This window comes from Bos javanicus, chromosome 24 (genome assembly GCF_032452875.1).
Source record: "Bos javanicus breed banteng chromosome 24, ARS-OSU_banteng_1.0, whole genome shotgun sequence".
NCBI classification, from domain to species: domain Eukaryota; kingdom Metazoa; phylum Chordata; class Mammalia; order Artiodactyla; family Bovidae; genus Bos; species Bos javanicus.
The window spans coordinates 46,396,465-46,408,465 of record NC_083891.1 but is presented as its reverse complement, the minus strand read 5'-3'; the positions used below and the strand labels follow the sequence as shown (position 1 = coordinate 46,408,465).

The window sequence follows — 12,001 nt, the reverse complement described above, 5'->3', positions numbered from 1 at the left end:
GTCCTATCAGAGGGATCATGTTAGAAGTTCCCCGGGCCCTTAAGGGGATTCCCTCATATCTTAGTCTGTAAAGAATCTGCCTGCAATGCAAGAGACCCGGGTTCAATCCCTGGGTCAGGAAGATGCCCTGGAGAAGGAAATGGCAACCCAGTCCCCTATTCTCGCCTGGAGAATCACATGGACAGAGGAGCCTGGCAGGACTCATGGGGTCGTGAGAGTCGGCCACGAGTTAGCGGCTAAACCACCATCACCACCGGGCTCTTTGTTTCAAGCCTAAATCTCAAACATTGTGGGGTGTGATGGAACCTCATCCCGCCCCCCACCATCTGTGCCCACCCTCTGTCCCTTGTCAGGAACTCGTGTTAGTGGTCATGGAGCCTCTGTGTGTCTGACTCTATGTGTCTCTGCCTTTGGGGTACCCTCTCTGGTCTCCTGAGCTGAGTGGCCGTCCCAGCTGGTGACCTCTGGGCCTTGTCCCTCCTGTCTCTTTCATGTCAGTTGCCCTCCATGTGGTCTCCTGGCCCTGGAGTCTGGGCCCTTGTGGTGGGGGAAACAGACTGTTTTCCAGGGAGCAACAAGCCCAGTGACTCCTTTCCTGAGTCCTCAAGCTGAGGTCAGTGGGCTCCCCCAGAGCTGAAATCAGAAAAGCCAGAGACTGGCCTCTGATCTTAGTGGTTCTGATGCCACCTGGGCACCTGTGGGCTTCACTGTGGTCCAGCCCAGAGGCAAGAGCAGTGCTCACAGTGGAGACCCTGAGTCATCAGGAAAAGGTTAAATCTCCATCTGCGAATGGAAGGGGCTGGACAGATGTGCCTAGAGGCCCTTCCGGTACATGCATGTCAGCTGGCATTCCATCTGAGGAGACAGGGCAGTGTGTGATTCATCTGGGAATGATTCTGATACAAAATTGCTCCAATCAGTGGTAAAAATCAGTCAACTGAAAAACTCCCACATGGTAAGGGCCTCATTCCCTGACAATGTCAGATACAATGAGGAATGACTCTATGATGATTTGTTGCAAAATCACATTGTCCCTGATACTTGTAAAAATTATTTATGCTTTATTTTAGCCATTCTAGGGCCTCCTTAGTTTTAAACCAATGCTGCCTGCGCTCACACACAGATAGCACCATGCATGCCTGGGACCTCACCCTGGGTGTCTCCTGCCACCCTTTCCCCATCTTTCTGGCCTGGGGAACCCCGACAGAGCCTCACAGAGACCAGGAGAGAGGCTGGGAGCAGCTCTCTGGGCTGGGACGTTCCTTTGCACCCATGCTTCTCTGAGTCTTGTTGCCTGACCCTGCCCGGTTCTGGACGTGTCTGTTAGATGAATGAGTAGGTGGATGAGACCGAGGTGGGAGCAGACGAGGCCATAGAGGAAAAGGGGAAGAAAGAAGGAGGAGGACGAGGGGATGATCATCATCTTTTGCACACGGCTGGAAAAATCAAGTAGCTACCAAAGTTTATAGTAATAAAAAGTGACGGTTTCTGCCCACACCCTCTCCTCCAGCCCTGCTCCTTACGACTCTTGGCTGTTTCTTCTGGGAGTAACCTCATACGTCTCAGTCCTGTGCATGCCCCTGTCGCCACGTTTAGTGTCCACTGATGTCCTGCTCTGCTGGGTGAGGATTCCACTCCCTGACCCAGCCCAAACACTCCCTCCACCCCACTTTTCCCAGCTGAGGGGTCCTGCTATTTTAAGTTCTTCTATCTATAGATTGCCTAGATAACCTATTTCTTGTTCTACCAAATACTGGCAGTATCTGTTGGTTCTATACTTTGTTAAGAGGAGGGTATCTGGCTTTAGTCATCCATGAGTTTACCTTGAGAATGTCAAGGCTGATGACATTTACGTTGTATTTGTAACTATAGCAAGCCTTTCTTGGGTTTTCTCTATGGGCTGACTCTAAAATTTGAAGATCAGAAAACAGTGATTCCTATTGCCTTTCTTGTACATTTCCACCCCCTCCCCCCTTTTTTTCTGGAACTTCTAGTCATCTTTTTCCTTTTGAACACTTTGTCTCTATCATGCCCTATTTTTTTTCCCCTGCCTCTTCATCAACCAGGCATTCCCCCAAGGGTTTCCCTTCATCCTCTTTATCCATCCTGGACAGGCTACTCTCTGGGTAGGTCACACAGTTGTCACTTCCCTTCTCTGCCCCGTAGATTGGATTCACCCACAGCTGCTTCTTTCTTGGTTTACATCTTCATTTGCTGCTGCCCATGTTCAGGTAAATTCCCCCAAAGTGGTGGGTAATGGTTGAGTCCTTCTGTGTACAAATGATGTAATTCTCTTATTTGTTGATTTGGTGGCGTTGGCATTTTAGGTGAAGATTATTCATCCCCGGAATGCTGAAGACCTTCTCCATCATCTTTATTATATGTTACAAGTGTACAATATAGTGTATTGTATTTAAATTTTAAAAATTATACACCATTTCTAGTTATTATACAGGATTGTCTTTATTCCCTTTCTTTGTAGAAATGTCTTTTCAAGTCCTTTGCCCAATTGAAAATTGGGTCTTTGGTTTTTTGCTATTGCTTTGTAGGAGTTCCTATGTATTTTGGATATTAACCCCTTATCAGATATGTGGTTTGCAAATATTTCCTCCCGTTCAGTAGGTTGTCTTTTTACTCTGTTGAGCACACGGTACTCCTTTTTCCTTTGGATGTGACCTGTTTCCTTCTGTCTGAGTCTTTACAGGTCATGATGGTTCTGGAATATCAGAACCTGGGCCTCAGGATACACACTCGCAGAGACCTGTTACTCCAGAGCTCACTCCAAACTCTTGAACTTTCTCTTGGGTTTCTTTACATTTCCTCCTCCAGTTTGGTTCCCGTCTTCTTTCTGGTACCTCTAAGAGTTGTATGCCTCTGGATTGCTCCTTGAATAGCTTCTCATCTCATCTTTCCTCTCTTTGCCTTTTGCTTCTATGTTCTGAGAAAATTCCTTGACTTCACCTTCCAACTTTTCTAATGACCTTTTTTCCCCCACAAAAACTCTTTTTTTAAGATTGTTCTCAGGACAATCTAGTCTTTTTTTATTCGTCTTCTGGAAAATAGTCATATCTTGGGAGAAAGGGGTTAAGTGCCTCGGATTAACCTTTCATCTTTAAGGTAAAGGTGATCTCTGCATTTGTAAAGCAATTTACAAAATATTTTATACATATTATCTCATTTGATCTTTCTGACAAAGATCTCATTTGATCTTTGAGATCTGCAGGGCAGAGGTTATTATATCTGTATTACAGATAAAGCAGCTGAGTCTCAGAGAGTAAATGACTTGTCTGAGGTCATATTGACAATTGGGAATGAAACCAGGACTCCAGGCTATGTGTCCAGGCCCAGATCTTGGTCTAGTGTGTGACAAGGCCTTTGGCGGTACAGAGAATGGGGTCTGAACACTGGTAAGACTTGAACGTGGGACCCCAGCCTGCAGTGTTGCCAGGGTTGTGTTTTTCAGGAGGTGGTTGAGGCATTGGCCAAGCAGGGTGCTGTGCTGGGGACCTGTGGGTAACAGGGAGCAAGGGAGGGCGGCAGTGTGAGTGAGGGTGCCACTGTGTAATGGCCCCTCTCCTTCTATGTCACACGAGCTCAAGAGGCAAGAGCTGCTATGGGAGGTTTGGGAAAGCTGGAAGGAAGACGTCCGGATGAGATGAAGAGATCCTTCTGGCTAAAGCTGCAGGGCAGGTTCCTGCCTCAGGGCCTTTGCACTCACTTTTCTCTCTGTTTAGAATACTCCTTTCCTAGATATTTGTGTGGCTCACTCCTGCATAATTTCAGTTCTTTGTGCACGGTTCCCCTCTTCAGGGAAGCCTTCCTGGATCAACTCATCTGAAGCACTCACTTTTCTATCCCTGCTTCATTCTTCTTTTTGAAAATTTTTTTCTTTTTTTGATTGAAGTATAGTTGGTATACAATATTATATGTTACAAGTATACAATATAGTGTATTGTATTAAATTTTAAAAATTATACACCATTTCTAGTTATTATACAGGATTGTCTTTATTCCGTGTATTGAACAATATATTATCCTTGTAGCCTCTTACTTCATTTGTCTTTGTAGCACTCAGCACTCCCTGATATGGCATTGTATATCTGGGTTTGTTTGTTTGTTTGGTTGTGATAAGAATACTTAACACGAGACCTACCCTCTAATTTTAAGTGTGCAGCCCAGCATTGTCAACTATAGGCACTAAGTTTTACAGCAAATCTCTAGAACTTATTCATCTTACATAACTGAAACTTTATAACAAAGCTTCATTACTCCTTCCTGGAGCCCCGGCATCTATCATTCTGCTCTGTTTCTGTAAGAGTGACTGTTTTAGTTGCCTCATGCAAGTAGAATCATGCAGTATTTGTCCTTCAGCAACTAGCTTTTTCACTGAGGATAGTGTCCTCCAGATTCATCCAAGTTGTCACATATGGCAAGATTTTCTTCTTTTTTAAGGCTTCCTAATATTTCATTGGGAGAAGGCAATGGCACCCCACTCCAGTACTCTTGCCTGGCAAATCCCATGGACGGAGGAGCCTGGTAGGCTGCAGTCCATGGGGTCGCTAGGAGTCAGACACGACTGAGCGACTTCACTTTCATGCATTGGAGAAGGAAATGGCAACCCACTCCAGCGTTCTTGCCTGGAGAATCCCAAGGACGGGGGAGCCTGGTGGGCTGCCGTCTATGGGGTCGCACAGAGTCGGACACAAGTGAAGTGACTTAGCAATATTTCATTGTATGTATAGAATGCCTTTTCTTTATCCATTCATGTATCAGTGAGCATTTGGATTGTTTCCATATCCTGGTTATTCTGAATGATGCTGCGATGCACATAGCGGGGTAAGCATTTCTTTAAAATTCTGATTTCAGTTCTTTTGGATATATACCCAGAAGTGGGATTGCTGACTATATTGTATTTCTATTATTAATTTTTTGAGGAATCTCCATACTCTTTCCCCTAATAGCCATACCATTTTACATTCCCACCAACAGTATAGGAGGGTTCCCTTTTCCCTATATCCTTGCCAATACTTATCATCTTTTTTTTTTTAATAATAGCCATTCTAAAAAGCATGATGTGATATTGTACTGTGGTTTTGCTATGCGTTTCCATGATGATTATTGGTATTGACCATTAGTATGTCTTCTTTGTAGAAATGTCTTTTCAAGTCCTTTGCCCAATTGAAAATCGGGTCTTTGTTTTTTGGCTATTGCTTTGTAGGAGTTCCTATGTATTTTGGATATTAACCCCTTATCAGATACGTGGTTTGCAAATATTTCCTCCCGTTCAGTAGGTTGTCTTTTTGCTCTGTTGATTATTCCCTTTGCTGTGCAGAGCTTTCTAGTTTGATGGAGTCCCACTTGTCTGTTTTTGCTTTTATTGTTTGTGCTTTTCGTGTAGTATCCCACATATCTGCTTCCCATGTGTAAGGTCTATGTAGGCAGGGAGTTGCTTTGTTCACCACAGTATCTCTAGATCCTGCCACGTGGAGGAATTTAATAACATTTATAGATTTTATTTGAGCTCAGACTTATTGATTCATTCATTAACTTATTGATGTACTCAACAAATATTTACTGCTCATCTGCTATGAGCCTTAGCACTGGAGACACAGTCAGGCCTGATACCCTGGCCCAGTATTTACTATTTAGTGGGAATGGTCAGGCAGAAGTAATGACAAGTTATAGGTTTTACACAAAGGGGAGTGCAGGGGGCTGTGAGTGAGCATCATCACGACAGCTCAGTTTAACAGAAGGTTGTCCAGACAAAGGTTTTCTCCTCTCTTCCTCTCAGTCACTGGAAATTGTGATCTGCCCTTGGGAAAAGAGAAAGAGAGGGGCATTGTGCCCTTGCAGTCAGCCCTACTGTGTGCTGAGCGCAGTGTGGGGTGATCTACAGACCTTAAGAAAGTGGTCTCACACCCTCTATAGACAGATGTTCCTTGGAGAATCGTGCAGGCCTGTGTAGCAGGCATTTGAGGAAGGATGTTTTGAAATGTACCCAGATTCATTTTGATTACATGTAGTAAGACACATGGACACACAGGACTATCGTGAAGGAGCATGTTCTTGTGCTCACAGATCCCTAGAGACAGGAGGCATGGCATGCCACTCAGGGATGCATGGGGAAGCACAGGACTGGTCAGGAGGCAGGAGGGGCAAGGGGAAAGCATGGGTGAGACCCTTTATTGTGGTTTTCTTGGGAAGGAATGGACAAGGTGGGATGAAAAGGTTTAGGATTGGCTAGTTTGCATGATTTCAATGAGCTCAGTGCGTAGGGACTGCCCCTGGTTGTTTGATCCCTAGCTCTGGGCTGATGAGGGCAGGGGCCTAGCGGCTCCATTCATAAAGGAGGTGGTTGAGGGTGTGGACTCTGGATTGGTTGGTGTGTGCATGGAAGGCAGGCTTGCTGGAGGGTGGTTTGCTATCTCCAGGAGTTCACCAGGCTCCACATGCCAGAGAATCAAGGGTTTTGCAAATTAGAAAATACAGTGAATACGAAGGACTAGCCCAGGACTTGGCATAAGGGGGGTCAGGAAGGGAGCGTGTTCGGGGATGGTGACACTGTGTCCAGCCTGGCCCTTTCATGCACTCTCTGTCCTCTACTCCCAAGGGTGAAGCAGTCGGAGCTGTTCGACAGGTGGAAGAGCCTCCAGATGTGCAAATGGGCGATGAACATCTCTGAAGCCAACCAGTTCAAGTATCTATGACTCGTCTGTCCTCCCCAGCCCTTCCACGCGTGTGGTTCTCCTGGCCACCTCTTCAGATCTCCCTTGTCCTGCTAGGCCAGCCCCCAGGGGCATTTTCCCCGGCACTAGACCTGATTGGGCTTTGGAACCTGGGAGTGGGGAGGTTCTGACTCAGAACACAGGCTGAGGCTGGCATCTTGCGGAGCACTGCCCCCCGTGTTCCTGCCCTTAGTCCTGGCAGCACCGGCACGTGGTTGGTGCTGTCGTCTCCAGTACAGACCCTGACCACGAGGTGAGATGCGCGAGGTCTCCAGCTGGCCTGTGCATTAAGGCTCCTTACGCATCTTCCACGGCTTCACTCCACTCCCCATCCTGCCCATGGGGCAGCTGCTCAAACTCAGCAGCACTCTCCCTCTCAGAGCACTTGGGCTCATACAGCCTAGACCAGCCATTGGAGCACGGCTATACCTTATTCTTGAGCTGCTCTCTAACTGAAATTGACAGATTGTAAGCTCCCAGGAGAAAAGAGCTGTATCTTAGTGTTCTCCTGTCTTTGAGAGCTAAGAAGCTAATAGATGTCCAGTCTCTGTGATTAGTGGCGAGCTGTAGGGTCTGCTCCACTCTAAAATTCTGGGGGTTTCTGGTATGCTTTTAGTGCAAGAAGACTTTATTGAATGGAATTGATAGGATCCTGGGAATGTGTGTATAAACTGGATTTCAGCAACTCGGGTCGTAGTTTGAATGTGCTGAGGAGCCATCTGCATGAAGGAATCCTACATGGGAAGCTGTGAAAAGCAAACAACACTGAGTGTTTTGTATTTTCTGTATGTCATTTCTTTCAGTTTGTTGCAGTTCTGGGCCAAGTCTAAAGGCAGCATTAAGTGGCATGTTTTAGAAATGTGCTGCAGGTACCAGCAGCCCCTAACCAGAGGCCTCCCTGAGACTGCAGAAGCCCAGCTGAGGCTCAACAGTCGTTGCAGAGACCCACAAATCATAGATGTAGAATGCAGGGAAAAGGTCCAAGATCTGTGATACCAGTGCAACCCCAATTGCACCTTTAGGATGAAGCCTTATTGCAGGTGGTGTGTGATGGGGAGGCCCAGGCACACCGAGGGCACACTGGTGAGCAATGGACAGGGTCAGTGAGGTCCTGAGATGCCAGAGGATGTTGTCCAGGCTGAGAGCGGCACGGAAACATCATCAGTGGGAGTCACACATCTTAGGAAATAACGAAGCCACGGGAGATGACGTGGCAGGAGGAAAACTGGGATACCGTGGGAGCCTTTGGCAGGGACTAGCCAGCACCATTTGGGGGGAGGCTCTGAGAGCTGAGCCCCTTCTGGCGATGGGGGTGTGGTTCCAGGTGTGGGAGAGAGAAGTGACATCAGGTCTTGCCATGCTCTAAATGGGAAAAGCTTCGAGGCCAGGTGGTCTTCCCCCTTTGCTCTAATTACAACCTCACTGATGGTGAGATTCTAAACTGAGGTGTAAGAACCTGGTGCAGTGGGGCGGGGTGGGGGAATGTGCTGCTGGAACACAGGTGTGAGCATTCCAGTTCTAGGAAAGGAATCCTGTAACAGAGGCCCTCCCCTCCCCTACTGCTTGCAAATGGACACACTTGCATCCTGGTTTATATATCAGTCACTCGTGAGCTTGGTTAATATGAGTCAGTCTCCCTCATTGGGATTCTTACCAGTGGGCTGACAAGATGGACCAGCCAGATGCTGCTTTGAAATGCTGACTGCTGGCTCCTGCCTCACCAGGCCTCTGGCCTTCTCTCTGGAAAGCCTCAGTCACAACCCTCCCCAGGAAAGATTACTCCCTATGGCCAGCAGCCAATTGAGCTCCCCTGTGAAGTCTCTGCAAGAGAGACAGTCACAAAAAATATTGTGTATACCCTTCTTGGGCTTTGGAAGCTTGGAGTCACAGGATTACAGGGGGTCAGAAGAGTCAGCCCTGCATCCTACAGATGAGGAAACCGAGGCCCAGAGAGGGGAGCAGACCTACCCCGAGCCCCACAGCTGGTGAAGGCAGAGCAGAAACTAGAAGCCAGGCCTCTCGATGCCAGGTTTGCACTCAGGTTTCCATCCCAGACCTTCAGCATGGACTTTACAGAAAGCTTGTCCTCACCTTTGGTTAGTAGTCAACATCCGGGCTCCATGGAGACGGTGTTCCATTCCGCCGAGGGCCACCAGGAGGCTGGGTATAACTGTGCCCAGAGCCAGTGTTGTGGGGAGGAAGTGTATCATGGCCCACTGCTGCTGTTTTTGGAGAAAGTGGATCTGCGTGCTCTCATAGCCCCCAAAGTGAGACAGGGACAGTTGGCATCCTTTGTCAAATCCAGCCCCTCTGTAGCCAGGGTGGGACTCGGGTCCCGAGAATAGAGGAGCAGGCCGTGTCTAGGATCTGACCCCATCACCAAGCCTTGCAGGCACATTTGGGAGAATGCAGTGCCAGGCGGAACACCAGCTGCAGAGAAGAGAAAACCAGGCTTCTCCAGCCTGGCTGGCTCCCAAGCCTGCCTCATTAGCCCCACGCTCCCTCGGAGGCTATTTTTTAAGCCTGCTTGCGTTGTCTGAGCTTTAACCCCTTCTGTAGCTCATGTTTGAGTGTCTTTGTCAGTGAAAACCAGAGGGATTTTTTTTTTTTTTTAAATCATGAACTCCCAAAACCTTTTGAAAGCCAGGTTCCACTTTCTGCAAGAAGTCACCCAGTATCAACCCACCATCCAATTTCTGACCCCTCCCTATCCCTGAGACAGTTTCTAAGTCACTGAAATGGCTCATTTCTGTTGACCGTGTGTGTGTTGCTTTTTGACCATCAGGTAGGGTTAGCCTCGCCTAGAGTTAATTATGGGGGACAAGAACCAAGGAAGAGCTCCCATCCCTGGGTCTTCCCTTAGAGCTGGGTAAGGAAGTGTTTCTGGGAAGTAGTAGAAGCCTTGGTGGCTCTTGTGAAAGCTGACGTGGGAATGCTTCGCCCAGGGTTGGCAGGACCTGCTTGTTGACACCCATATGTCTGACATTATGCAGAATCCTGACAGGCAGGGTCCTGGCCACCCAGGGACTTTCATTCAAGTGAAGAGGGAGTTGACAGAGGATAAAGGAAGTGGTACCCAGTCTGTGCTCTGGGACTTTGGAGGCCAATGGGTACAGGGCAGCCGGGAGCTTACGGAGGGAGACCTGGCTGGACCCTGAAAGGCTGGGGCATTGGGAGGGGTTCTGAAGAAAGGGGACACATGAACAGGGGTGAGAAGGGGTGGGTAGGAAAGGATGGTGCTCCCCGGCCTCCCCAAAGGGCCTCAGTTCTGAGACCCCTCTGTTCTCTGCCCCGTGTCACTGTTCTCTTCCTGTCCGTCTTCTGCCCGGCAGGTCCACTCTGTCCAGGTGCTGCAATGCCCCCTCCTTCCTCTTCACCACCCAGAAGAACACGCCCCTGGGGACGAAGCTCAAGTATGAGGTGGATACTAGCGGCATCTACCACATCAACCAGGAGATCTTCCGCATGTTTCCCAAGGTGCTGCTTCGGGCAGGGTAGTCTGGGTGGGCATGGAGCTGACTCCGTGGGGCCTTCTGTGGCTGTGCCCGTGTGGCATGGCAATCACTCTGCTGTTCTCCTGTACTCAGTGGTCCTGGGCTTGGCTGGCCATTCTCTTAGGCTCAGTAGACTGTCCTCTGGGGTTCCTGGATGTCCTGAGTACACTGAATGCCAAATAACACTGGCTGTTATTTGAATGACTTTTGGCAAGAAAGTGGTTGTAAAGTGTTGATTATTGCCTTGCTTGCAAAGAACATCCTGAAGCTATCTGGGTGGAAGAGTAAGCATCTGCTCCCCACCCGAGGGAGGCACAAGAGCAAAAACATACATGCAAAGATTGTGTGCACAAGAAATCACAACCATACAAAGCAAGGCACTGCAAGGTTGACCTCGTAGTGGCTGACCTTGGGCAGTCCTTTTGTCTTGCCAGGCTTCAGTCTCCCTGTCTGTAACAGTGGAGTTTGGACTTGATATAGTTTTGGCTTCTTAGAACAGAAAACCTAAAATATCAGACACTTAAACAGGAGAGACATTTATTATTATTTTTTCCTTTACACACAAGAAGCCTGGAGGGAGGCTGTTCATTCAGGCCTGGTGCATTTCCCCCACCCTGGCCAGGGGGACCACAGAATGAGGGACCCATATGAGCCAATGGCTCAGACCACAGAACCCAGGCACAGGCATTCACTTCTGGCCTGATCGTTGCACCAGACTCTTGGAGAAGGTACTCTGTGCTGTATGTTCAGCTCTTTTGATGGTTACCTCCTGAAGGGGATGGTTCCATGCATGTTTGCAGGCACTTCCTGGAGCACTCTGGCCCAGGGCAGGGCGTAGTGGGTCCAGTTTGTAGACCTGCTGGCGTGGCTGGGGGTTAGGGGGTGTGTTCAGGTCTTGCTGGATGAAATGTGAAGGACTGGGCTGCCTTGCTTCTGGGACAGCTAATGAAAGAAAGCCCGGGGTTCCCTGCATTCTTGCTGTGCACACCAGAGTGCACTGGTATGACTGGGCCTGGGGGTGGATAGGGCAGTGCTGCAGGAGGAGCCGGGGCTGGAGAGGTGTCAAACACCCCCTCCCACTGCAGTGCTGGAGGATGATGGGACTCGAGCCGTCTTTACGAGGCGGGTCTTGCAAGGCCAGGAACCTGAGGCTGGTGACAGCAGGTGAACATGCAGGTAACGCCAGTGGCTGACACACAGCTCGGTTACGACATATGGATGCAAGGAGGGCCATGGGGAAGGGCTGGAAGGCGAGCAGCGGTGGCCAAATGTGCGGGCCATATGGTCTCTGTCACAGCCACTCACCTTTATCATTCTAGCATGAAGCAGCCACAGACAGGAGTAAGCACAGGACTGTGGCTGGGTCCCAATGACACCTGATTCCTGTCAGACACTGAAATTTGAATTTTATACGTTTTAGACATCACAAAATATTCCTTTGATTTTTTTCCCCATCCTTAAAAAATATAAAATCCATTCCTAGCCCACTGGCTGTGCAGACATAGGTGGTGAGTCAGGTGTGGCCTGCAGGCTGTAATTTACCACCCCCTGGACTAGAGCATGTGATGTAGACGTATTATCTGAACTTCCCCTAAGGTGAGTATTTCTTTGAGTTCAAAAAATATGCAGCTTCTCAGGCTCCTACCATGACCCTGAAGATTCTGATTCCGTGGTTCTGGGATGGAGCCAAGGATGTATACTTCCAGAAAGTATGCAGGTGGTTTCTGATTTTCAGAAGTGTGGGGAACACTGACATAAAACACAGAACGCTTTTCTGTCATT

At 48.5% G+C, this 12,001-nt stretch overlaps 1 protein-coding gene and 1 long non-coding RNA gene across 3 annotated transcripts in view; one reads left to right on the top strand and one right to left on the bottom strand.

Moving 5' to 3' along the window:
• Window positions 1–12,001, bottom strand: part of LOC133237710 (uncharacterized) — a 485,111-nt gene that overhangs the window by 75,202 nt on the left and 397,908 nt on the right. The gene's annotated exons all lie outside the window — the stretch shown is intronic.
• Window positions 1–12,001, top strand: part of ST8SIA5 (ST8 alpha-N-acetyl-neuraminide alpha-2,8-sialyltransferase 5) — a 77,377-nt gene that overhangs the window by 49,259 nt on the left and 16,117 nt on the right. For both annotated transcript variants that reach the window (XM_061400080.1, XM_061400079.1), the window contains 2 exons: window positions 6,611–6,697; window positions 10,058–10,202. In XM_061400080.1, the coding sequence (XP_061256064.1) occupies window positions 6,611–6,697; window positions 10,058–10,202 (232 nt within the window). The remainder of the gene's footprint in view (window positions 1–6,610; window positions 6,698–10,057; window positions 10,203–12,001) is intronic.